Raw genomic sequence first — 26839 nt, 5'->3', positions numbered from 1 at the left:
GAGCGCACCCGTACTCTTCTTTTATATTTATCCGCTCGCCCATTTATTTGTAGCTGACAGCATGATTAAGCAGAGGAATGTAGCCTATGTGCTACCAAGCTGTCTGGGCAAGTTTAATAGAAAATGTGGGCATGACGATCACATAGGCATGCATCTGCTGGTAGCCCTGGATGTGCGGTGCTGCTTGAGTGTGTTTCTGCGCAATGCAGTGTGAGGCAGATAATTGAGCTTTGTGAAATTAGTAGATTATAACGTTGGTATCACCTGCAACAGGCATGACAGTGTGTGTCACCTCTGAACCACTTGTGCTTCTTTGTCCCCCCATCAAGACTGAGCGCCTTGTTTCACCCACTGGACTGAGCGGGATCTTTTTTTTTTTTTTTTTTTGTGAATGAATTCCACTTCCTCATCCATAGCAAATGCTCTTCTAATTATGGCACCGCTGTGGGTCTATAGAAACTGTCCTATTCAGAGGGGCCACCCGAGCTTCTTCACAACACAGAGAGATACTTAATTGGCGCGGCGGAGCTTTGATGCCTCCTTTGATACCAGAGGCCTGAAACTGGAGGAGGACACGCTAATCTGTTACAAAATGTGACAAAACTTGGAAAAGAAAATTGAGGGAGATGTAGTGTATTCATAACAATGTCGCGCGCGAATGTGAAACATATCGGCAAGACAACAAAGTTTGGAGAGGCCAGGCAAATGCTGTGTAGGCTCTACTCTCCAGCGTGTACGCTCAGTTTGGAGAGAGAGCAGGACTTTGTGTGTGAGTGGAGGTGTGTGTGTGGTGTGTGTGTGTGTGTGTGTGTGTGTGTGTGTGTGTGTGTGACAGAGAGAGAGAGAGAGAGAGAGAGAGAGAGAGAGAGAGCATTGGTGCGGACCGGACAAAAGCTAAAAGACGGATATTCCCAGCCTCGGGACACACCCTCTCTCTCTCTCTCTCTCTCTCTCTCTCTCTCTCTCTCTCTCTCTCTCTCTCTGTCCCCCCTCTCTCTCTAGTGAGATGATTCTCACACTGACGTTATTGCCGCCGGGCTACGGATTGGATTGACCAATGACCAGCCGGCTGGGCGAGGAGAGGAAAGTGAAATGTGAAATGCGGTCATTCCGGTGGAGACCGAGACGAGTTTGGTTGTTGCTTCCATTCATTTATCACGAATTGTTAAAGAACTACAGAGTAGGTGTGTTGATCACAGGGGCGTGTAGTAGTTATTTTTTGTGCGTGGATCAGGCTTGAGAGAGAGTGTCAGCTAATTAGGATGAGAGTTCAAGTCAAGTGAGCCGGCAGATTGGACCAAAGCCTCTTAACGCGGGTGGTAGGAAGAATACCGCTTGTGTGCACGCGTGCGTGCGTGCGTGCGCACGTGTGCATGCTTGAGAGAGTGTGTCGAACCAAGTGGAAATCCACGCTGGACACTCGATGATCAGGTGGTGGGGTGGTGGGGGGATAAGAGATCAGGGTAGTTAGGGTTTCTCTTACCTGGACACGATGAAGTGGCTCTCCAAGAGTTGGCTTTAGATCGGAGAGGAGGTGGACAGTGTGTGTGTGTGTGTGTGTGTGTGTGTGTGTGTGTGTGTGAGTGTGTGCGCCCGCGTGCGTGTGGCGGGGGTGGGTGGGGGGGACGCTGTCGAAGCGCACAACACAGTCCCCATGCAGTCCCCTGACGCAGGGATGGAGAGGGGAAGAGCGCACAGGACACTTCGGGTCGATCCCACAAACGGAAGCGTAAAGATCACCGGGAGGCCAGACATGAGGACTGACCGACAGCGGGGACACGGACACCTCCAGTGGACTGTGATTTTTCTCGTCGCGCTCACAACACAGCCGCAGGTAAGCCACCGATTAAGTGCTATTTCGGGCGCCTGTTAAAACCCCGCGGCTGACTTTTAACAGTGGTTTAGCCTATTTCTTATCGCAGCTCCGTGAAAACAGTCAATAATGGCGTGTGCGCTATCCCTTCCGTTTTTTATTGCCCTCGTTCCCTTCCCTTGCTCCCATGGCGCTGTGCCCACCTGTTGTTCCAGCCCTTGTGCGTGGAATATCACCCAACAACTATCCTATAATGAATTTCACAAAGACAGCACATCGCAGCAAAATATAAGCGTTTGTAGTGCTATCATAGGAATAAGAAATTATTAGAAATTAATATTAAAAACAAAAAACACAAAGAACAATGCGGTCACTTTAAACTCACTGTTGAGTTACATACACACATTTGAAGTCGCTTTAGCAATACTATGGGATTATTTAAGTGTTTTTTTTTTGTTTGTTTGTTTTTTTTTTGGGATGGGGGTGGCTTGTTGCTCCATGACTGCATGGAGAGAGTAAAATCCGATTTTACTCAGGATTGTGCGTCACTTAAACTGAGCCAAGTGAATTATAGTGGAGCAGATTTTTTTTCTTTTTTCATTATTTTATCATTCAGTGGCTAACCTTGAAGTCAAAGGTAACAGTAGCTGCAGTAGCTGCTGCGAAGGCTTAATGTTTGGGACAACAATGGTGAATAAATCCTTTAAAGGCGCAATGATGCCACCTCACTGTGATGTTGGAGAATAATAGGGCAGACTGGCATTATCCCCCACATTCACCCCTGTGCAGCATCCATTCCTGTTTGCACACAGGTTAGTAATACAGGCATGTTTACATCTGAAATTCTCTGCATCTCTATATTAGTGAGTGCTTGCCATGTTTGCCTACCAAAGTTGCTGGTGCTGGTGTTTATCCTTATATTTCATATTATCTCCCTTTGTTGGCTGGCCACTATCCCCTCCCTTTTCACAGCATCCATGTGAATTTCAGCCTCCCTTTGGTGTGTTATGGACAGCTCTACAGAGAGCAGCAAATAACATGCAATTGTGTTTTGATCACTGTGACAACACTGCATAAAATCTCATCTTAACAGGCCATTTAGGCTCACATGCAGTCTTAAAATCTCGTTTTTCTTAAAACAAGTCAAAAAAATCTGTCTGTGCAGTGAGACACTCTCACTGGTTTCCAATGCATTTTAATTTATTTCAGGATTATTTAGGGAGGGACAAGGATAAATGTGATGAAAACAAGGCGAAATGAGGCAGATCAGCCAGCTAGTATCAAGAAAATTACACTTGATTTAAGGAAAGTTGATTAACAGGGGAAACAAGTGGGATTATCTCATCCCACTGTCAGATTGTTTCACTTATCTAAAAAAAAAAACATTACATATGGGTCTAAATGACCTGTTAAGATGGAGATGTTTTGCAGTGAGCTTTGATTTTGACAGCTGCACATAGCAGCACACATACAGCAACAGCATCATCATCTCCCTGATGAAGGAGTGTTAGCTGAGGCTTCTTGGTTTTCTAATTGTTCCTAAATGGACTTGGCAGGGAATAAAGGCTTTTAAATAATTTATCAGTAGGTATTTTTCTTGCATTTTCCCCACTAAAGCAGACAGTGCATTAATTTTTGTGAGTACCCACTAGAGCTCTCATCTGCACTGATGTTGTGGATTATAGACAGAGCATTGGGCATGGAGGTCTAACACCGGGTGGGTTTGTTTTCTGATGCCCTACATGCTTGATAGCTCGCAGGGCAAAAGCCTGACCAGGATTCCTGTGGCTGTGTGACAGGACCCTAACAGCGGAGGCGAGAACAGGCCCAGAGGTGATCAAGCAGAGGGTGTGTTTGACCGCACATGTGTGTGTGTTGGAGTGAGCATGTTTTCTAGACAGCGAGCACAGAACCTGCATGTGTGACTTGGGTGTGTGTGGAGCCGGAGGGGCAGAGCTGAGTAACTCTGGGGCGTGTGAACATTCGGACAAGCTCCACATGTCTCTCCCCGCACCTCTGCAACCCCTCTGCTTCACAGCTGAAGAACAACACACCACACTCCTTCCACTCTCTGACTGCTCTGTAGAGTGGAACACACACACACACACACACACACATCTGGATCCTCTGCTGCTGACCATTTATAATTCAGAAGACAAGAGCCCATCATTATCAGTGGCAGATCAGGAGATGCCCAAACCTACAGAATGTAAAATTTAACAGCTCCTGCTGAGCGAGGCTCCTCAGTCACTGCAACAGCAGCTGCATGTTATCCATTCAGTATCATTGTTCTTGAGGCTCTGCAGTGGAGTGCATAATACTGCATTGTCACACCACACCTTTACAACACAGGATCTTTCAGACGGGTGATTTTTATTTCACACAAAACGTGAGCTGAAACTAGAACCCACCTAATAATGCTTGAATATTAATTCTCAATAGTTTCCACTTTTAAAGTAGGGAGGATGAAGATGATGAAGTCCATTTCCTGAATTGAATCAGTTGAATGTGAATTGGCCTTATGGGAATAATAGGTTATTACAGTTAGTAGATTGTGTAATCTCACTATTTAACAAGGTTAAATAAAGCCCATGACCCATGAATGTTAATCTTTAGCTCCAGGGGAGGAGGTTGGCTGTGACTGTCCTGTGTTTGGGTGCAAGCAGCGTGTTTGGGTGTAATGAGACTTTAATGACCAAGGCTCTCCTGCAGAGATGGTCGGAGTCCAAACCGGGCCGAGGTCCCTTTCTCTGAGCAGACTGTGCGCTGAAACACTGGTATGCCAGGAATGGCTCAGGCAGGGGGGAGGAGGAGAGGAAGAAAGGAGGATGTAGAGTGATGAGTGCCACTGTATCTCCACAATCCTTTTGATGTAGAGGAGTTTGCCACACACACACACACACACACACACACACACACACACACCAGCTCAGGGCCGGGGGAAAAGAGACACACAAACTGAGGTTCTGAAAACGTGGCTCGGCTTGAGGCTTGACCATGGCTGTGGATTTAGCCAGTGCACATGCTGACCATGAGAGCCTGTCGCCTGTGGTGATTTCTGTTCATATTCTGGTTTAATTTCCCAAGATCCCCCGTGAAACCCCGAGGGCAAGAAATGATTCCCAATTCTCTGACTTAATGAGCTGTCCTCGGTGTTTTTTCAGAAACGCCAAAAGGTTTGTGATTTACTCCGTTTTATTCATCAGCAGAGGTCCCAAGTCTTGCAACAAACTGAGATAACAGAGGTTTGATTTTGCTGGAAGAAGCTACAGCCATTGTTTTACCGCTACAGTGACATATAGACTGACACACACACACACACTCACACACACACACACACACCTGACCCTGGTGCTCTCTGAGGCTCTCAAGGGGTCTTGTTAACTCTAATGCTCACACGTGCTCAACTGTGCGTGTGTTAGAGTGATTGTGTGTGTGTGTGTGTGTGTGTGTGTGTGTGCCCCCTCCACCCATCTTTAGCTACGCTCTGGGAGGGACGACAGAGAAAGCAAGAGAGACAGATGAAAAGGAGAATGGCAACAATGGAGAGAAGAGCTGATGGCCAGAGAAAGAGACATGGCAGGAGTTACAGCTTGTTCCCAGATAGAGAAAGAAGGGAGGAGGAGAGGGAGAGAGAGAGAGAGGAAAAAAAAAAAAAAGACTGTGGCCAGGTTCCCAGTGTCACCGTCCCCCTGGGAAGAAAGAGAAGGGGCGAGAAAAAAAAGCAGGGAGTGGTACTCATACAGAGGGAGAAAGAAAGGAAGAAAGGTGTGAGATACAAAGGTGTAGGAAGTGCATGACGAGGGAAAAGGGAGCCAGACAAAGAGAAGCAGGGAGGTAAATAAAGAGGGAGGAGAAGAGTGAGACGGATGAGGAGATAAACAGGTAGATAGGGGATTGTATAGCGGGAGCAGGGGTGTATCTGTCCATTTGGATGGAAGAGTTCGATTTTTCTTTCTTGGTAGGGAGAAACAGAGAGAGAGAGGGAGAGTTGCGGGAATCAGTGTTATCTCCTCTGTTCTTTCTCTCTCTCTCTCTCTCTCTCGCTTATCTGTCAGAGGACTGTTGTCTTGTAACACTGATAAAACATAACAGATGACACAGAGGAGCCATGCAGCCGCAGATTCACAGAACTAAAGAGCGCGGCGCATTAAAATATGATAGCAGTCTCGGGGCAGATGCATTCATCCTCTTCATTATCACTTTATGAATGAAATTCCTTTTCACCAGCACCAATATGTCTGCAGGCTCCGTGAGAAATGTGCCTCTCTCTTTTTTTTTTTAAATGACATTTCGTTCATTGTAAAGTGAGACAAAAGCAGCATAATCTCGAGGTACAGAGCCACCGGATGCTTTTTTTTCGGAGACGGAGATGAGATATAGTTTGCTGAACATTTGCCGCGCCACCGCAGGAAGCTCGCATAAACTGGTCTTTTCTGAAAGCCGCACTTGCCCACTGTGCTTCATGAAAAAAGCCTCTTTTATGACGATGCCCCCCTTTTCACTGCTAACAACGAGGGAAAGGCACAAGCATTCAAAAAATAGCATCCGGTGTGTCTGTGCCGTTGCTGTCTTGATGCTGTGTTTTCGGGGATTAATATTTGATTTCACCTGTTGGCTTTTGGTGTTTTTTTTTGCATCGCAGCATCCCAGGGAGGCCTTTTATACTGTAGTATCGCTTTTCTTTTCCATGTGCTGTGCTTGTTTGTGTAATGGATGAAGCATCGTGGAGGAAAAATATTCAAATCCTTTAGTCGGGTAAAAATAGCAATGCCATAAATGGAAAAATGATCCGGTCCTACATTCAACATTTTATATCAGTGTAGAAGTTATAGCCCTAAATTGTACTTAGGTATGAAAAGTAAAAGTAGTCAAATGGTTCCTTTCGGTGCATGAAATTGTTAATTTACTACCTGGTACTTTAATGTTGCGTGTCTAGCTGCTCCATATACTGTTGGCTTTTTTTTTTAAAACTCTATCAGTGCATCAGGTTTTATGTTTTTCATGAAAATGCTTTTTCTGCAAAGTAAGTTCGCAACTACAGTTGAAATGTAGTGCGGTAAAAGTATTAAGTCTCTCAAAATGGAAATACTCGCTTGTACCTCAAAATGAAGCTCTGGTGGAGTATTGGGTTTTATAGTTGTGTGTATGATATGAGCCCACATGCCGGTGAAATATCCTCATTAGTTGCTTTGTGCTCCCCTGGGCTGCTGATCCACAACACTGTGTCTCTTCATTCACTTCCCCAGAAACCGTTCCTAAAATAACACTTTTAGCACATAAACCAATGTGAACAAACAAATGACTCCAATATACAAAACAAGTAGTAGCATTTTTGGTGGAAGTGCTGTCAGGTTGTTTCTTCCTGGTGCAAGGTTACAGGGTTTCCTGTAGATCTAGCTACCTGCCGGATCTACAGGAATCTATCTACATATATATCTACTTTGCAAATCAAATAGGAAAGTAACAGTTAAATGGACGTTTAATTTGCTCAAAAAACAGGTACCAGGACTTGTAGTTTTTAATTTTGGCATAATCCTCTTTGTTTGAGTTGATTTGTAGTACTAAAAGTGTTATTTTGAACCTGTTTTGCCATGCTGTGGAAGCGAATGGAGAGACATGAATACAGTATTGTGGATTCCCAGCCCAGGGGGGCACAGAGCAACTAATGAAGATATTTGACCACAAAAGTTCAGTTTTGCTGGGGTACAGTCTTGATTAAATGCACATTTTATACACCTATGCACACGTTTTTTTGCACATTGTTTTTTGCACACTGTTGTACCTAGATCTCTAGTGTGTTGTACTTAGATCTTCTAAATAAAGAAATTCTTTCTTTATTTATTTTTTTATTTATTTAATCTTGTGATCTGTGGATACTGCTGAAAAACTGCGAATTTCCTTCGGGATGAATAAAGTATCTATCTATCTATCTAAATGTTACTTGGCACCTCTGATGCTACAGTCTCTCTTTCTCTGTGCCCCTCCTGTCTCCGTGGACGCAGGCCGTGTGCGCAGTGGGGATGTTCGAGCTGCAGATCCGTCACTACCAGAACCTGCATGGACTGCTGCAGACCGGGGAGTGCTGTGACCTCCAGGTCAGCGAGGGCCAGCGCTGCTCGCTCAGGGACCAGTGTGACACTTTCTTCCAAGCCTGCCTCAAGGAATACCAGGCCCGGGTCGTCGCAACCGGAGCCTGCACGTTCGGCTCGGGCAGCACGGGGGTCCTGGGCGGGAACTCGCAGTCGCTCCGCCATCGAGGGCATGATGGAGGAGGAGGAGGAGGAGGAGGGGAAGGAAGTAATGGACACATTGTCATTCCCTTCAAATACGCTTGGCCAGTGAGTATGAGAACAGAGCTAGTTATCAGTATGGTTACCAGGGGAACAGGCTAAGCTTCAAGTACAACAGTACACTCAAACCAAGGCTGGAGCAGAATAGCAATGACGACAATATCTCTTAGAGGCAGCCTTCAAATGCTTTCACACCGTTTCCACCTTTGCCGTGTGTCTCTGTCCATGTGTGGAAGGTTGAACGGGATGCACTACTCCGGTGTTTGTTGTTGTTTTTTTTTTTTTTTTTTTTTTTTTTTAGATTTGCTGTAAACGATGAAATACGACTCCACAACACTTTATTCATTCAGTGAAGTGTTTCAGCCCTTGCTCTCCCTCCTCCCTCCCCTGCAGCCTTCTGTCCTTTGTGTCCCACTTCAGTCCTGTGAGAGCTTCTCCATCCATCTCCTTATTTCCTCTTCTCTCCCTCCTTTCCTCCCTCAACCCCCAGCCTTTAACTTTCTGCTCTCCTGTAAGTAATGCGGCTCTTTTCATCCCTTTTTTTGTAGCGTATTGAACCGCCCGCGTCTCTATCAGACGCCGAGTTGGTTGCTGCTTCGACTTGTGTCTTCATTAAAGTGCAGACCAATTAATCGCACATTAGTCCAACAGTAGGCAAGCCCGGCCAACGTGCAGCGATCGATTATCCAATCCATCTTTCTCTTTCCTCGCCCAGCACGCCTCCTCGTTCTTTTTTTCTTTCTTCCTTCCTCTTCCCTGCATCTCTCCAACGCAGCAGGAAGAAGGGAAAAAGAAACAACAAATACAAGTAAGAAGGGATAAAGGGGTTCTCCGGCTGTCCTTGAGGCCTCGGGAGGGGAGAAACCTCGTCACCAGACAGAGCGGGGTTTGTTTGCTCTGGCTCATAATAGACTATGTCTGCTCACAAATATGTTGTTTTATTTATCTGCCTTTAAGCACAGAGGCTGTCACGGAGGGCAGGAGCAGCCGTGGGCATGAATGTGAAAAGCTTTCAGCTGGTAGCAAGGAGGGGACGCAAAAATGATCAGCTGGAAAACCTTTCGGTTCCGCCCATCACTGCATTTTCTTAACCCTTCATCCATCCATCCATTCTCGCCCATTAGGAAGCTTTTTCCATGATGTTTTTTCAGCAATTAATACTTGTTTATTAATCTAGCCAGAGCCAGGGAGAAAGTAGAATCCCTTTAAAATGACTTGGCAAGGATAAAGAGGAGTGAGGCACGTTGTTTCCAGAGATTGCGGGGATTTGGGAGTTTTGTTTGTTTGTTGGTTTGGTTGTTTTTTTGGTTTTCTTGGAATAATGGCCTGAAAGAATTAGTGACCTTGCCCTGCACAGATGACTTGCTGTTCATTGTGAAAGGGGCACGGGAAGGCATAATGATTATCCTTCTGACCATATAATTAATAATAATGTTTTTTGTTTTTTTTTAATACTGTGCAAAGCCCAGGTGAAGTTGTGGAAGCACTTGGGAACAAAGCCCTTCGTCTCTGTGCCATTTTGCACGCACAGGAACACCCCTAATGTATCCATAGAGACACACACACACACACGCACAAATGGCTGCACGCATGCATGAACCCTCACACACAGGAATGTTATACACAGGTAGGTTTGGTGTCTTCTTTTTGATTAGTATCAGCCCGTTTACCTGTGAGACTCTCTGTCCCTGAGCCAATTACCCTTCCTTATCTGTGTACAGTTTGCTTTTTGTGCATATGCATGTGTGTGTGTGTGTGTGTGTGTGTGCATGTGAATGCGTGCACGTCACACTGTCATTGTTTTTTCCGTCCTCGTTGGGGAGGTGCGTGAGTGGCAGGTACAAGTGTGAGAAAAGTCTCAGTCAGAAAGCCTATCTGGATCAGTTTCAGGGCTGGGCCACAGGACGGGGCGGGCTGCAGGGAGGTGGGGGGGAGGAGGGTGTGTGTGTGTGTGGGGGGGGTGCACTGTGGCAGCGGCGAGGCATTTCTATGGAGAGAAGCACAGCTGAAAGACTCACATTATCTGGCCATCTCTGGGAGGCAGGGGGGAGGCAAGAGGGGAGGCGGAGGGGAGGCTCGGGCAGTATTCTGATCCCCTTGCCCCAGGTGAGGGGATGAACAGGTGAGCAGAGTCATTATGAGGAAAGGTGAGCTCTCTCTGTCTCCTGCCCTCCCTCCCTCGCTCCCTCGCTCCCTCGCTTGCCCTTTCTTTCTCTCTCCCACCGATCTCTCTCTCTGTGTGTGTTGCGTATGTGCATGTTCTCAAGATTGCTTGGACGTTTTTTCATTTGTGTCATCTTTATACGTCGTCGTACCTGTGGCCACTAGAGTCATGCGGTGATGTTTCGCTTTTTGGCCAGGCGTTTATTGTAAATGAAGATTAAATTAATTTATATAATATTAAGGCTCAAAGCGGCAACATTAAAACAAAAAAAGTGACACTTCATGTGATAGCACTGTGGAACAGGTGGTGCTTGTGTGGATTTGTAAAGAGGTTTTTCGATGCTGAATACTCGTGGTAGTGACATACTTTAAATGAAATGGCTGTCTACTGTGTCATAATGGAAAAAAAAACTGAAGAAAAACCATCTGAGCCATTAAGTCATATCAAACCAAGAATGACATCGGGCCATGTAAGAGCACTTGTCTGTTATTTTAGCTGTTTGCTTTGCCTTCAAACCAGATTTGCCTTGGCCTGTTGTCCATCACTAATCTTATGAATAGGCTGAGGGATGTGGCTTCATTTTGACCCCAGCGCTTTAAATCACAGACACTTTGTGGTCTGGGATAGTTTAGCCTTGGCGCCTCTGTGGAGATGGGAGAAAAAAAAAAATTCAAAGACTTAATAACTTCTAGGTCATCTCTTCAGTCCACGTGTTTTGGTGTTTTCACAGTTACATCTGCTCGGCTGAAGATGGAAAATAGCGAGAGCTGCCAAGAGAGCGCTGAGTTTGTCCCTGACGATTCTGTTTACATGACAGATCTGGGATGATTGAACCAATCAGTGAATAAATGACTTGGGACGAATGAAAAGGTAATGAGAAAGCATTTGGCGGGTACACGTTGCAAAAAATCACATGGCGATGGTTGCATGGAGACGAAGCTTTCAGTGGATGTGCTCTCCTCATACTTATGGCTCAGTACATGTGACTGTAATCTGTAAAATGCTTTTGATCAAGTGGGAACCACCTCTCAGCTTGTGTTGTGAGAACTGAGGCAGACATTTTCCTACCTTTTGTCACTCGGGACGGGTTCATCTAGAGGAGGTTAAATCCTGGTCTTTTGTGAAAAAGTCCTGTGACAAATGACTGTGTGATAGCTGCTATAGAAATACTGTTAAAGTGAAGTGAATGGAGTGCCGTCTCCACCTCTTGATGTTCAGTACGCTGCCCATAATCCTCACTCAACGTCTCAGGCCTCTCAGTCTGATCCACACTCAAGTTCACCGCCAGCGGCCATACCTGGCTGTCTCCAGGTTGGACTGACATTCAACTGTGTGTGTGTGTGTGTGTGTGTTGTGTGGCTGTTGTGCACATGTGCACACCAAAGAGAAATGGAGAGAACTCACACCCAAGAGTGAGGAGTACAACAGAGGTCAAAACATGGGAAAATGTGAACAAACAGCCACACACTCTTATCTCTATGTTGTGCTTTTAATTATGCGTGTGCTTTTAATTAAAACAAAACAGCCGCTAACATTTCGAAACAAAGCCGTCATCAAACGTTCGTCACACCTCAGAGAAGGCTTTGTCCTGAAATGTTCCTGTCCTGTTTCGTACAAATTCATAGAGTATGTTAATAATGTGGAACAGATAAATACAGTCAGTAGATATCATTTCCTACTGTAAATCATTCAAGGGCCAATTAGAGGACCGTCAGCTGGTCCTGTGAGTAAACACAGAAGTAAAAAAAATTCCAGCAACATTTGCAAAAATCGGAAGAAAAGACTTTATTGCCAAACCCAACAACTTTGTTCTTTATACAGCATTGATGGCTGCAAACTATACAGACCAAAGCACAAATAACATGTAGCTGCATACTTGGGTGTAAACACGTTTAGTTATGTTCATGACAGACGTGAGATACATCACATCTCAGCAGGACTGGGTACTAACTGAGAACTTAGAACAGCGTTATGTAGTGGAAATACAAAATAAATGGAAGGATTATGTTACCTAAAACATCATGTTTTCTGATTACAGAGGATTGGAAGACTTTACACTTGAAAGTCAAAAACTCTTTTAAATAGTAGCAGGCGATTTACGTCTTGACAAAATGAAGCACAGAGGAAAATGTGTTTTACATCCAAACCTGACGTCACTTCTTTCTTATCTGTATCGCAGCTGCGGCACAGAGACAGAGTTTGGATTCCTCGGCTCGTGTTAGATGACAGCTTTGATGAACTAATTAGATAATTCACTTTAATTAATGGAACACGTTTTTTTTTTTTTAAAGCAGCCTGACCCGCCCTGCGTTTTAACTTATCAGATGCCTGCCTCGTCAGTGAAATTTCTCTCAGGCAAATCGCCGGGCAGCTCCTCGCCCGAGACAGGACCGAGTTCAACATGCAAATTGGGGCCGTCATGCAAATATCTTTAAGGTGTATCTTCCACGAGCTGCGTCTCCTCTCTGCTGCGTCCCTCTGTCTTTGTCTTTCTTTATAAATGAAACAATCGAATTCAGCTGAATTGAACTGGCTATCGGGGATTCTTTATACCATTATATTGGATACACACACACACTTTTCTACACACACACAGCAGGGTAACCTGTGCATTCCTGTGGTGTGGGAGCCAAGCTGGGAAAGTCACTGGAGGGAAATGGGAGGAGAGCAGCAGACAGAGAGACACAGTTACAGCTTTCTTTCTCCCCTGAATCTCTCTTTCACTCTTTCTCCTCCAACCGTTTGTGCTCTCCTCTCTTTTGTCCCCTAATTGACTCTCCTACACACACTTGCATACCAGTGTGTGCGCTGATACTGTTGTGCACGCTGTGTACACACACACACACACACACACACACACATGCATACGCACACATGCCTTCCTATGCAACCTTTTCTTTTTGCCCCCAGTCGGCACACACGAGCACACACATACTGTACGTGAATTCATCACGAACCCACGAACACACACATTTACACGATGCACAAAGATGTTTAATTCCATCAGGATTTTGAGCTTGTGTTTTTTAGAGATAAGTTAATAACCCGGGGGGTAAATGTCTCAAGGGAAGCGTGTTTTAATGATTTCATTTGTGTGCAAATTGGATTGAGAATAGGAGTCTCTTTATTAGAAGTGAAAAGAAGCAGAGGAACCCAGATTTACATGATCGCTGTGAAGTTACTATGTGTGTGTATGTGCGTGTGTGTGTGTGTGTCTGCATGTCATTGTGTGTCATTGAGCGTACTGTGTGAGAATGAGCTCACAGGTATGCATCATTTTAAGAAGTGGCACTGGTGTAATTACAGCAAATAGTTACCTTTCCTTCAGCGCCATTGATCCGTCTCCTGTCTCTAGCTGCCCTGCAAACTCACTCACCCATGTCATCTCTCTCCCACACACTCTCTCTCTCTCCCTCTCTCTCTCTCTGTCTCTGTCTCCCTCTCTCTCTCGCTCTCTCCGCCCTCTCCAGACCTCCGAGTCTCTTGTTGTAAGCCCTTTGTTCTCAGTGTCAGTGCCCTCTGGTGCTGTTCAGCCACATCATGTCCCTGTGGATTAAACAGAGCAGACAGTGTTACAATACGCTCCTCATAAATCCCCTGCCTCTGCTCGCCGTTGTTCCTGTTCCTGGAGCTCGACTGAAAGCCGCGAACGCGCCGTGGAAACATCGGGCTGGTTCTCTTCGCGGTGTTTTCAGCCTCGTCCTGTCGGTTTCCACTGTTTCTGTTTCTGAGCTGTACATCCTCCATACGTCTGACCACAGCGCAGCTCCATGTCTCATTATCACTTCATGATCCTCCGCTCTCATTCTGTCCATCTGAAAGTCCTCGGAAAGCCTCTTGATCCCGTTTTATGTTAATGTTATGTTAATCTATCTATCTATCTATCTATCTATCTATCTATCTATCTATCGTCTGCTGTCTGTATGGGTTTGTTATCAGTTTGCTATTTCGGGAGGTCATGTTTCTCTCCGCCGTCTTCAGTCCTATTTAGAGAGAAATGAGACACTATTGGGCATTTGAAAGGCCATCCAACTGTCACACACTCACTGTGTCTTTCTTTCTTTCTTTCTTTCTTTCCTCACACACACACACACACGTTTGTATCGCTATACTTGTGAAGACCTTCATCAGCTCTCCACCCTCTAACTCTAACCTGAACCCTCTCCTCTACATAACTGCCTTTCCTTAAAGGGGCTTTACTTCAAGAAAGTCATGACTTCAAACTGCATCAGCAACCGAGGAATTGTATCAGCAGGTTTCTGTCACAGTGTTCAGTAACCAGACTCAAGATCCAGCTGAAATATCACATAAAGTAAAAATGTATCATCCTGCAAATTACGGTAATAATAATACCACTACTGCTCTGTCATTTGCTTTTATGGCTGGAAAATGAAACATCTTGCGCGCTCTGTTGCTTGCTTGTCCTCTGCTGCTGAGCACTTGGTTTTGGGAGCAGGTTCACACAAAGGGGCGGGAGGGTTCACCAGTCAGAGTTTGGGCCAGAAAGTGAGTTTCGAAAGCCAGAAATTTCAGTGAAAGATTTTTACTCATTGTCAGTAATGATGAATAAACCTATAAAGCTCCTTTACATGCATAATTATCATTTTGTTAGTGCTCCCATAAGTCTAACCCTGTAAACCCAGGCTCCTAAAATAACACTAAGATAACCTCTTAAAGATGTGAGGGCCAGCACCATTTTCCTCTTCTGTCCACCCCTGTGAGAACATTTGTTTGCTATGAATATAAAAATGAAAGAACACATACACACACACACACACAAACACACACATACACATGTTATTCCACGCACACGCGCACACACACAATCAGACCCGTTTCCAATTCTATTTTCTCACTCGTTACGCCTCTTACTGAACAGACAGCCGTGGATGTTTCACAGCCAGTGGCTAGACAAGGTAATTTCCTGCGGAAGTCAGGAAGGGGGAGCCTGGGTGGGGTGTGGGGGCACAATTTGGTCTGCAGCTCGGGAGGGGGTGGAGGGGCACAGGCGGGGGGTAGACACAGTTGAGATTAAAGTACAAAAGGGTGAAGTTGATCTAACCGCCTGTAGACGGGAGACTGAGTGAAGGAAAGGGAGCGAGGAGGGACTGAGAGGTAGGAAGTTTGGGTGGGATGGGGTCAGTGGATGAAGTCAGAGTGGGGCACAGGTGCTGTGAATGTGTGTGTGTGTGTGTTGGGGGGGGCAGTGTAGATGCTGACTGGGGGAGTGCGGTCATGATGGCTTACTCACACCGCTGCAGGAATCGTAATCAAAGGGGGGGAGGAGGTGAAAAGGAGGAGATGATATGAGGACAGGATGGAGATCAGTGTGGGACCGGGCGGGGTGGAGGGGCGCATGTCAAGAGGGCTCCGTTGTTCTCCAGCGTTTGAAGTCGTCCGGAATCACATCGTTTTTGTTTAAGCCAATTAACCCTGGAAGAATGTGACTGCCAGACAGACAGCGAGGAAGAAGAGAGGATGCAGGCGGAGCGAGAGAGAGAGTGAGAGAGAGAGAGAGAGAGAGAGAGAAGAGAGTTTACAGGGATAAATGGAGAAAGGCAGAGAGCAAGCGAGAGAAGATGACAAGATGGAGATTTGAGTTGAGGGGGGGCAATGGAAGGAAAATGGGTGAGGGAGGAGTGGGGAGATAAAGGGCTGATGTTAATCGTGTCCAGAATGAAAGAAAAACAAAGAGATGGAGAGAATACGAGAACAGAGAGATGTAATTAAAGGGGCCATGGTCATGGCAGCAGGGTGGGGTGGGCGGGTGCACACAGGGGGTCTAACTCCTTGGCTACTGCGTTGTATGTGTGTGTGTGTGTGTGTGTGTGTGTGTGTGTGTGGGTGGTGTGTGTTGGCCTGAGGGCAGAGAGATAACTCACAGTGACTCATATTGGTAGGGACTTTTTGAAATTCACAAATTAGCTGCTGTAATGCAGTCTCTCCTGCTCTGTCTTTCACTAGCCACTCCTCAGCTCAAACAAATTGATTTTTTCATTGTTATTGTAAGCCAGAATCAATCAATAGCACAATAATCGCATTGAGACGAGGCTTTAAATGATTTGTGGATGTTTAGGGAGCCTTGGTATCTTAGATAACATTTTATTTTGTTGTTCAATAGAGTCTAATCTGAGCGGTAGCATCCTCTTAGCTTTTCACTGCCGGCTGTGTCGTAAAGTCTTCCTCGTCCGCTCAGCAACATCAGACCGATCAGATGCTTCATAGGTTTTGATGTCGACATATTTATCTGCCTGTTGTAACCTGATGCAAGGCCGGAGCTCTGCCTCTGGCTTGGTAACAGCGTTGTTACTGTGGTTACCTCCGCTGCTAATTTGTTGTGCAGGTGAGGTGTCAGCCGTCCTATACAGCTGCTGTCATGACAACGATTTGCATGTATGTGAGCCGTGTGTGTGTGTGTGTGTGTGTGTGTGTGAGACAGAGAGAGTCTATAATTATGTCAGCTCACTGACACTTGGCTGAATTTTCCTATCTGTGTGAAAAGAGTAATGGCTCAGCTGCAGAATATGAATGTTAAAGTTGAAAGAAACATTTGCTGTCTGTTTAATTTCCTCTATCGTATGCACGGCGTGTGTTTACAGTAATTGGCAGCCTAATCCGTTGCCCACCTGTGTGTGTGCATACGATGCTGTTATTGTGCTGACTGAATGTATTAATATTTTGCACACTGCAAAAAGTCTCCCTTTTAACAAGTGATTTAGTCTCATATTTCGTTTAAAAGTTGTTTTTTCCTTAAGGCAAGTGATATGAGATAATCCCACTTGATTCCAGTACTAATAATGTGGTTTAAATTTCTAGAATCAAGTGTAATTTTCTTGGTACTAGTGGTCCAACCTGCCTTATTCTGCCTTCAACATGTTTACACTCCCAAGAAAAAAAAAATAGGAAACTGCCCTGCAAACAGGTGCAATTTTCTCATCCCACCGACATTTTTTTTTCATTTGTTTGAAGAAAAACATTATTTTTATTCTGAGAGTGAGTTTTTTTTTTTTTTTGCAGTGTATGCCCATGAAAGCCGTGGTGCATGTCTTTTTTTCTGCACCGTGTCCTTGGTCTCTATGAATATGGATATGTAAAACGAGCGAAACGAGTGTGTGACCATACATTAGTTTGTATATTAGGATTACTGGCATCTGGCATGTGAATGCAATCTCTCCTTGAATAAATAAAGCAAATGCTATCAAATCCTCGCACACAATTTATATTCGCTCATTGCCCACGATCTCCACCACATCGGGGCCACACAGCTTATCACGGGCGAGTGAGCGAGTCCAAAGGGAGACAAGGAAAGTTTGGGGTAATTCTGTGTGCTTGTGTGTGTTTGAGGTGTGTAATGGTGTGCATGTGCATTGGCCTGTACACTAGATGTGTGTGTGTGTGTGTGTGTGTGTCAGGCTGGCAGTGTGTGTGTAAGTATGTATTAGTGCGTGCAGCTCTGAGGGGAAATTCCTCTCTCAGGGCTGGGAGTTCTTCCTGTCGTAGAGCTGTGTTTGTACAGCCTGGCTTTGTCGGGATATCCTACCCTGCCCATGTCTGAGAGAGAGATGGATGAAGGGAGGGATGGCAGGGGGCAGAGAGAGGGGCGCGGGTTGGGATAGGGCGAGATAGAGAATAAGGGGTCAAGCTGGCGGGCTGGAGGAGGAGAGCGAACGAGAGGCGGAGCCGCGGACGAGGCGGGCAGCGGCGATGTGGAGACACGGTCCAGCAGGAAAGAGTTTGGAGGAGCTTTTGAGGATGGAAAACAAAGCTGATTTGTTTTGTACCTCCACTTATTAAAAATCTGCATGCCATCGTGGATGTCTGTGTAGTGTTTTGAATTAGCAGTTGTAATCCTCGGCTTTACCCCTGTTAGACCGATGTAAGGCTGGAGCCTCAGGGACCGGGCCAGACAACCAGACAGCCCACAGCCCTTGGGGGAATGATTTATGATCACTTAATTCTCTTCTTGTTTTGATGTCTTGTTTTTGGGAAACCCCATATCCTCCGCTTGCACTGCAGCCATGCCAGGCCCAGACTATCAGCACTGGTCACGGCAGGCAGCAAGAGACATGTGTGACTGGGAGAGTGTAGTTTCTGTGTTGGAGGCAGGGCCCCAGTCACTGACCTGAAGCCGCAGAGATATCAAGCTCAGATGTTGCTGAGGGAACAATCCACAATGGAGTTGAGTGGAAGTGATTTAGGTGTTGAAATGAGGAAAAGTTGTGCAAGAGGAAGAAAGTCATTCAAGGGTCATTCACACCCGTGTGTTTGCTGAGTGTTTGACACATGTGTTTGATTTCTTTTGTGTACAAATTTGTATATGGAAACGTCTGGAAAAAATATGGCATCTTTTGAAGTCATAATTGAAATACTGAAAACACTTATCAAGATCGTACACTCATAAAACCAAACATTACACCACCCAAAATGACGGCTCAAGAAGACACACCGCCAAACGCTAAAACAATAATCCTCCTTTAACCCTCCTGTTATGTGCAAATTTACAAACATCTTTTATGTTTGGGGTCAATTTGACCCCAGCAGTTTAATCCTCCACAAAATTATTATAATTAAAATTGTTACCAAAGTTTATGTGTCAAGTACTTTATGTTTCTTTGTTGATTACCTAAATACCCCTTTAAATAAAACATACCCCCACCCCCACTTATACATCCAATTTTTCCTATTATGTGACTATGGAAAAACATGCAAATCACCATAAAATCTTACTGATTGATCTAAAATTGGAGAGAAATATTATTTTTGGGTGTTTTAATGGCTTTATATTATTTCTAAGTACGGATTTTGGTAACACTTTACAATAAGAGTATAACAATTAACGTTGCTGTAATGCTGTAATAAACATTAAGTAACAGGTAATAAACATTAACATGTGATTAACAGCTAACTAACGTTAACTAAAGTTAATTGTTGTACTCTTATTGTAAAGTGTTACCCAGATTTTTGTTATTTATAACCGATGCGTTACAAAGTGTGTACAGGACACTGAAAACATATCATGTGAATTTCATGTTTACCCGGTAGTACCCATTGCATTAGGAAAACTCATTAAATATGAAGCAAAAATGATGTTAATCATTTATTTAGAGACATTAAACATTGGCTGGGGTCAAATTGACCCCAAACATAATAGGAGGGTTAAGTTCTGTAATCTAATAACCATTTCAGGTTTCGGGAACCTCAGGTGTACATGGGCAGCTGTACGCCCATACAGACTTTTCTTGCAGTGTTTACTGAAACACAAAGTTATAAAGGGGGAGAATAATTGTTGACCAACTGTGCCGCTCAAGGCTCTCTCCGCCTCCCAACCTGCCCGCCATAATGCCATTTTAAAAGCTCATTTCAGTATTCCCTCATACAGAGCACCACTTTTCGAAACAGCAGGCCGGAGAAACTCTTTAACGGCCAAACATATTAACGGACTCCTCAACTAAACTTGCTCAGAGTTTGCATTCAAGATTCACTTGGCAATGAGTTAGGAAGAATTTTTTTTTCCCAATACATGACTTGTCAGTGTGCTGAATTGTGTAGTTTTAAGATTCAAGGTTCTTTATTGTCGCATCTAATTATATAAAACAGTAAAATGCTTTGGTTTCGGCTCCTTGACATGCACTATGACTAAGAGTATAAAGTTAAAAGCCGTACTGTATCTACCTGAGCCTCTGAAAATGGGGTGAAAATGTATAAAACTGGCTGTAATTCCTCAAAGGTTAATTCCATATTTTTGTTCAACACCCAATCTTAAAGCTGAAAGTCGGCACTTCAATCATGTCTTGATTAATCCAATTCAAATCCACTGTGGTGGTGTACAAGGGCAAAATTATATAACTATGTATGTATGTGTGTAGACCTAACCAGGCTGTCGGTGTCTGTGGTTCATCAGCCTGCAGGCCTGGTGAGAAAAAGCGGATCCAGATCTTGCTGGTCCAGGTCTTGAGGCTGTGGTGCTGCTTGCCAGACAGTGGCCGCTGAAACGGTCCCATGGTTTGGGTGTCTGGGGTCTCTGATGATCCTGCGTGCCTTCCCGACACACAGCCTGGTGTAAACGTCCTGGATCAGAATCAGACTCAGACTCACTTCCCGAGGGAGGCTCACGTCCCGGGCTGACTGCACCCCCCACCCCCCCTCTGCAGAGTAGAGCAGGGCAGCCGCCTGAGGTGACAGAGGCGCTGCTGTACCTTCCTCATCAAATCTCTGCGGTTCTCTGTGATGTGGGCGCCGAGGAATCTGAAGCAGCTGCAAAGACAAAGATTAAAAAGAAGTGCATGTTCCTCTAGGCTGCACTGACTAACAGCAATTACACTTAGAATGACATTAATTAATGACAGAGAAAATAACTGACAGGAAAAAAAGCTGGTGTTACAAAAAACATTTAATATAGGCTCTATATTAAATACATTTAACAATCATATATTGAAAAATAATCAAGGTATTTCCATTTTTTGTATATATTGAAAAATATAGTGATGCACATTGATCCAAAGTAAAAGTGAGAAGAATTTTCTTAACTCATTAAAAGAGCAAATGAAATGAGTGGTTCCTTAATTATTACAGGTCAAAATTTACTATAGTTTGCCTTGATTGCAATATATTTTATTATCAATAGCCATGCCTGGTCCTTGTATATGTTTTATTACACTGAAAAATATAAAAATATAATTACAGGCTTCCCACATATGGAAATATATTTTATATATTACACTTTATTTTAAATATATTACCATATGTTTGTGCTGTGTGCACCGCTCTAAGGTTTCTCAGAGGACCAAAATGAGATTCAGAGCTTTTATGCCAACAGTTCCTTGCAAAATTATGTTTATTTTTCTTCTTTTTTTCAGTCATTCAGTCATGAGCAACTCTGTGGAAGAGTTATCGCCTGCTTATCACAGTCCAGACAATATTTACACCGTCAGCTCTCAAACGCGAAAGCTGAGACCATAATAATCTGTGATGTGAGGCCAATTTATGACCCACAGCTGCTCAGTTAGAAGTGAGTGGGAGACTGTCCTTTGGAATAAACCTCAGTGAGCAGCGGGACAACCTGTTGCTTCCCTCTTAGGACTTTAGGAAACAGGAATGTTGACCAGCAGATAAAAATGTGCCAGTACATAATTAAGAAGTTGAGGTCTGAGATATGTTGGCATTTTGGTGTCGTTGCCACCGTCCACCTTCTCTTGCTTGTGCTGCAGGTTTCATACTAATGCCTGGTTAATTTTACCCAGATCTGTTGTTTTCGGTCTCTGGATGCCCAGTGAGCGTCTCGTGAAAACTTGAAGTCTGCTCAGATGTTGCAGAAAGTTGGTTTAGATAGAAATATCCACGGACTAAGGATTAAAAAACTTTGGAGGACTATACAGTGGTGGAAAAAAGTTTTCGGACACCCCATGCATTTGTGAAATATTGCATTAACAAATCACTCTTAGGTTTTCAAGTGCAATTTCTTTTAGTACAGTCACAGCCAAAATACTAAACAAATCCTAAAAAAGCCATTAAAAACTTAAAATTGATTGGTTCCATAAAAATACATAAGAAATTTGGAGTATTGGCTCATTTTGGTACCAGTGATGAAGGTCGTTCTTTTTATTAAAAGACACAATTTTTGTTGCCAAGCTTCGTGTCTATATAAAGCCAGCACATTTGAAAGTTCAATACAATAAACAAAAAACTATAATTTGTATTTGTTTGTATCTGTCTAATGCAGCCACACCTTTTGAAACACAAAAAAGATTTTTCCACAAATATTTCATGATAATATTTGAGATTGTGAGATTGTGTAAAATTTTAAGGGTGTCCAAAAACTTTTTTCCACCACTGTATGAAAATATTACACGTGTTTTTGCTTTAATATCTCCTTATCACCTTTTGCACTGGGGGTTTTGTTCTCTCTCAGTCCTGTCCTCCATTTGCTCTGAAATGATCAAGTCCATGCACCCACTCAGGCAGTTTTCCCATTATGTCACTCCCCGGCTCTGTCATCACATCGACCATTATCGCCACTGAGGGCACGAATATCTCTGTGATGCTGTTTTGTGTCAGAACAGGGTAAAAATATCACTTCATTGTTGACTCTGATCTTATCGGCCTCTGCTTTGTGTTGTTTACTGTTTGGTTTTCCTCTCCCTGCGTGATGTTTTGTCCCCAGAGACCTATCTGGCCACTCAGCCTCAGTGTTGTCACGATAACCGAAATTTCAGCACGGCTTCAGTAGAGTTACAGATGATTGAATTTAATATTACATTTCAGGAGCCTTCAGTGCTTTCACCAAATGTGTTTTGCAAATTGCATTTCCATTTCAGCTCGTGGACTGGACTCGTGAAAAGCAGAGGCAGGACTATAAAAGACAGAGCTGCAGGCTGGCTCTGACTTGAAAACACACATCTTCAAATGTCACCTAAACATATTGACACAACCAAATTAAGAGCCATTTCACTTTTATTGACTTGCGCCACTATTTATGATGTTTTTTTAGTGTAATTTCTTTTATTTAAATCATTTCACTCTGACATTGTTTATGTTTTTATGCTGTTCTTCATCGTTCTATTGTTTTTATGACAATGTGATTCGAGCCAGCTTCATCATTTTCACTGTGCAAAGACAGGCAAGCTGATTTTGACATTGACATCACAGGCGATAAAGATAGACACCCAAACAAAATATCAACCCCCCCCCTTTACACACAAGTTGCCACAAACCCGTCTTCGTCCAGTGTGGTGTGTGTCGATGTCTTGTTTGCTGTGGCATCGTCATAGTATCCAGTTTTTAAATACTGACTTTGAAGACAACATTTGGGTATTGTGACTGGACTGCTCATCCCTGATCCGGCCTGTAATTGTTACCAGCCTGTCCTCATCTTGGTGTTTGTGATTTCGAAGTTGCTAAGATATGAGTGTGGTGTCGGTGTGTGTGTGTGTATTTTGGAACAAAATCCAGGAAGGGCTTTGGTAACGCTGTCCATCTTTTTGCTCACGCAGTCCGAATCTTATCAGCGGGTTGGTGTGATTTTAATTTTTTACCCGTGGTTAGTTTGACCTCTCGAGGCTTCCGTACGCGAGCCCAGGCTGAGTAACGAGGCTGACCGCAGATACACCCTTCCTGCATCGGTGACTCACCGACTTACCTGTGTGGGTGAGATGGAGGGGGGAGGGGGGGACAAAAGAAAGAAGGAAAAAGGCTCTGAACTTCCCACAGGTCTTAAGCTCCTTCTGCCGTGGCGGCTGGCAGAGGGAGAGGGCAGAGAGAGAGGGAGAGGCGCATACAGTGGATGGAAGGAAGGGGGGGAGAGAGGGGGCGGAGGGGCGATTGGCGAGATGATAAGGGTAAGAGGTCTGAGAGCCGGCCAACAGTGAGGTAATGCTGTGTGTGCATTTTGTAGCGGTGGACAGGACATCATAACCAGCCTCGCTCTGGGCCCGGCCTCAAACTGCCTCTGGCTCGAGCCTCAGCAGCACATCAGTCAGTCATGCTCGTCAAATGTGCTTCAGAGGACGACCGCGTGCTGTAAATATGGTTTAGTGCGAAAACAGGCATCGTGTTTGACTTATGAAACCCATTGTAGTGGAATGTAGCAGTGGTTTCCAAATTTTTACATATTTCGGACATCCGCATTGATTTTTTGTTGAACTGCAACCCCCCATTTCACTGCAAACAATCTCCATCTTAAGTCATTTAGTCATAGAAATCTTTAAAACAAAGGAAAATCTGCCAGTGGGATATAATTTCATTTATTTCCCATGCTAATCAATTCATTTCCAGAATGATCTTGAGTCAAACTTGAGTTCTACATCAATAGTAATAATTATTATTAGCATTATATTATTATTTTGTTGATACGAGTGGGCTGATTTACTTTATTCTGCTTTGTTTCAACATATCCATACTTGTTCCCAGAAAAAAAAGCTGAAGCAAGTGAAACTGCGCTGTGGGATTATCTCATGCTGCTGGCAGTTTTACCACTTGACTTGACAAAAACAAGATTTTAACCCTTGAATTGAGGCTAAATGACTTAGTAAGATGGAGATTATTTGTATGTTGAAGTGATATTGCCCTAAGAGCCCTCATATGAGAAGATAAATTGGCTTGTGTTAAGCATTAAATTGTTTAGATGTCATACTTGAACACTGACTAATAGATTTTAAGTGGTCAGATTAAAACATGATGTTCAAATAGCCACTCATACATTCTTTTGTATCATAGCATTTTTCCAGTGAATTCAATTATAGTGAAAATAAAGTATCGCTCATTTTGCTGAGGAGCCACTTGGAAACCCCCGACGGACCCTTGATGGTCCCCTGACTCCACTTTGACAACCACCGCATCAGAGAATCTCGCCGCGTCGACATGTGAGACGCAAATTCACGGCTTTAATTCAAGTGAAAGTTTTACGATGGAGATTAACAACTCCAGCTGGTCAAGCCGAGGGCTCCGCGCTCTCTGCCTGGCTTAATGAACTCGCTGCGCGCCCTCTGCCACCCAGCACATCTATTTGGTTCTCATTAGCACCGTGTGTGTGTGTGTGAGCATGTGTGTGTGTGTGTACGTCTGTGTTCTTCTTCCACCTCCTTCACCTCCTTTTCTTATCACCTCTCCTTTCTTTTGCCACCTTTTCCTTTTTTAAACTTTTCCTCCTTCTCGATCTCGCCATCATTTTGTTGTCCTGCAGAGAGCCTCCCTCCTACCTCTTTGCTCCCTCTGCATGCCATATATATATATATATGTTTATTTATTTATTTTTTATCTCTGACTATCAATGTGCCCTAGATATTGTAATTTGCACAGTTGCTGTCTTTGCCCTTTTTCTCCCTCGTCATCCCTTCCTCTCCTTGCATACTCCCCATGTAATTATCATCTCTACCCCTTCTCTCGGTCCATCTCTCCTTCAGTACAATTACCGCTCTCACCTTTCCTCCCCTTCATATGTCTCCTCTCCTCATCTGTTACAGTACACACACACATACACGTTATACTTGTACTTGAAGTGACGCCCTTACTCGGTATTTTCGGCCATGTACCAATTTTCGCTCCCCTAACATTTTGCACCTTGGCTACAACCTTTCATCTTCCACTCCTCGGGCGCCCCATCCTTGCCTTTGGCTAGAAGCCTCCATTGTTCTGGACCTCCTGCCCTCAACCTCCTTCCAAATTGAACTCCCCCTCGCTTCACACCTCGCTCACCTCCTGCGCCCATCACCCGCTTCCTATCTGTTTCTCCTCCCTCCGTCTCCTCCGCTCACCCTCCGCCCGCCCCCCTCCCCGCGGCAGTGGAGTCGAGACGTGACCACACATCCATGTAGCCCTTTAGGAAGAACCCTTACCCACAATGCACAGTGTGCGGTGATTTGCATGACAGGCGCTGGTGTGTTTCACAGAGAGAGGGATGGATGGAGAGAAAAAGAAAGGGAGAAAGAGAAAGAGAAAGAGTTGTCGGGGAGAGTGTTGGTCTGAATTATTCATCGCTGATCTACAGCAAAGAGTGAAAGAGACAAAAAAAAAAAAAAAAATGCAAAGCAGAGGAAAACACACCTGTCTTGTGTTATCTCTCCCGAGTGTGATATCTCTGTAAAGTAGATATTTAAAGAGCCATAATGTCCCCTGCTCCTGTTGGGCAGGATAGCCTCCAGATAAGACTGCATGTGAGCGCTCTCTACCTGAGGCCCTGAATCCTTAATAGATATTCAGCCCCATATTACCTCTCCATCTATCCGGTGACCTGAGGAGTAACGCTGCATGCTTCACTACTCCCCATGAAGACTTGGACAGCCTACTCGGAAAGTAATGGAGGGCACATTAAAGCAGGAAGCCCGGTCCAAGTGCTCTCTGTATTTATTAAGACGAACAGAGGTTTGGATGTCCTCCCACTCCACGGTGATGCAACGGCCCGCTTCACCCTCCTCCCCCCGTCTTCAGTTTTCTTGAATCAGCACCCGGCTGCAGCCTCGGCTTGTCCGGGCAGTGAATCACCTCTGATGCTTGTTGTTTCACAGCAGGCTTGGGGCGCAGTATGAATGCACACACGTATATGAGAGGAAGAAAACTGTACACACAGTTAATCTCTGTGGTTTAATGTGCCGTTCTCTATGCCTTATGTTCACTGGAAAAATCATCTTGCAACTCATTAAGTTTCATATTCAGTTAAAAGTCTTGCTTTTCTCAAAATAAATGAAAAAATCTGCCACTATCATGAGATAAACCCACTGGTGTCCAATGCAAGTCGAGTTCAGGTTTAATTAGAGCTCTAAATCACTGTACAATCTCAAAAGGCTTTACAGGCCCACAAATTCACAACAAAAACAAAACAGGATGACCCCGCTGAGTTGAAACCTCATCGTGTGCAAGAAAAAATTCACCCACAGAAGAGAGGGAAAAAGAGAAGTGATCTCGAGAAGGACCACGGAGAGGGAGGCTCCTTCCTCGGCCAGTCAGGTGTGCAAAAGGTGCCACCCGGTTGGGCAAATGATAGATAGATAGATAGATAGATAGATAGATACTTTATTCATCCCGCAGGAAATTCACAGTTTTTCAGCAGTATCCACAGATTACAGATTAAATAAATCA

The 26839-nt window shown here is 44.4% G+C and overlaps 1 protein-coding gene across 1 annotated transcript in view; it reads left to right on the top strand.

The window, feature by feature from the left end:
- The first annotated feature begins 1621 nt into the window (after positions 1 to 1621).
- LOC115370713 (protein jagged-1b) overlaps positions 1622 to 26839 on the top strand; it is a 46599-nt gene continuing 21381 nt past the window's right edge. Inside the window, exons 1-2 of the mRNA XM_030067855.1 lie at positions 1622 to 1834; positions 7819 to 8154. Of these exons, the coding sequence (XP_029923715.1) occupies positions 1655 to 1834; positions 7819 to 8154 (516 nt within the window). The 5' untranslated portion in view covers positions 1622 to 1654. The remainder of the gene's footprint in view (positions 1835 to 7818; positions 8155 to 26839) is intronic.

Source organism: Myripristis murdjan, chromosome 13 (assembly GCF_902150065.1).
Source record: "Myripristis murdjan chromosome 13, fMyrMur1.1, whole genome shotgun sequence".
NCBI classification, from domain to species: Eukaryota; Metazoa; Chordata; class Actinopteri; order Holocentriformes; family Holocentridae; genus Myripristis; species Myripristis murdjan.
The sequence above is the reverse complement of the archived record's forward strand: the minus strand, read 5'-3'. Positions and strand labels throughout refer to the sequence as shown.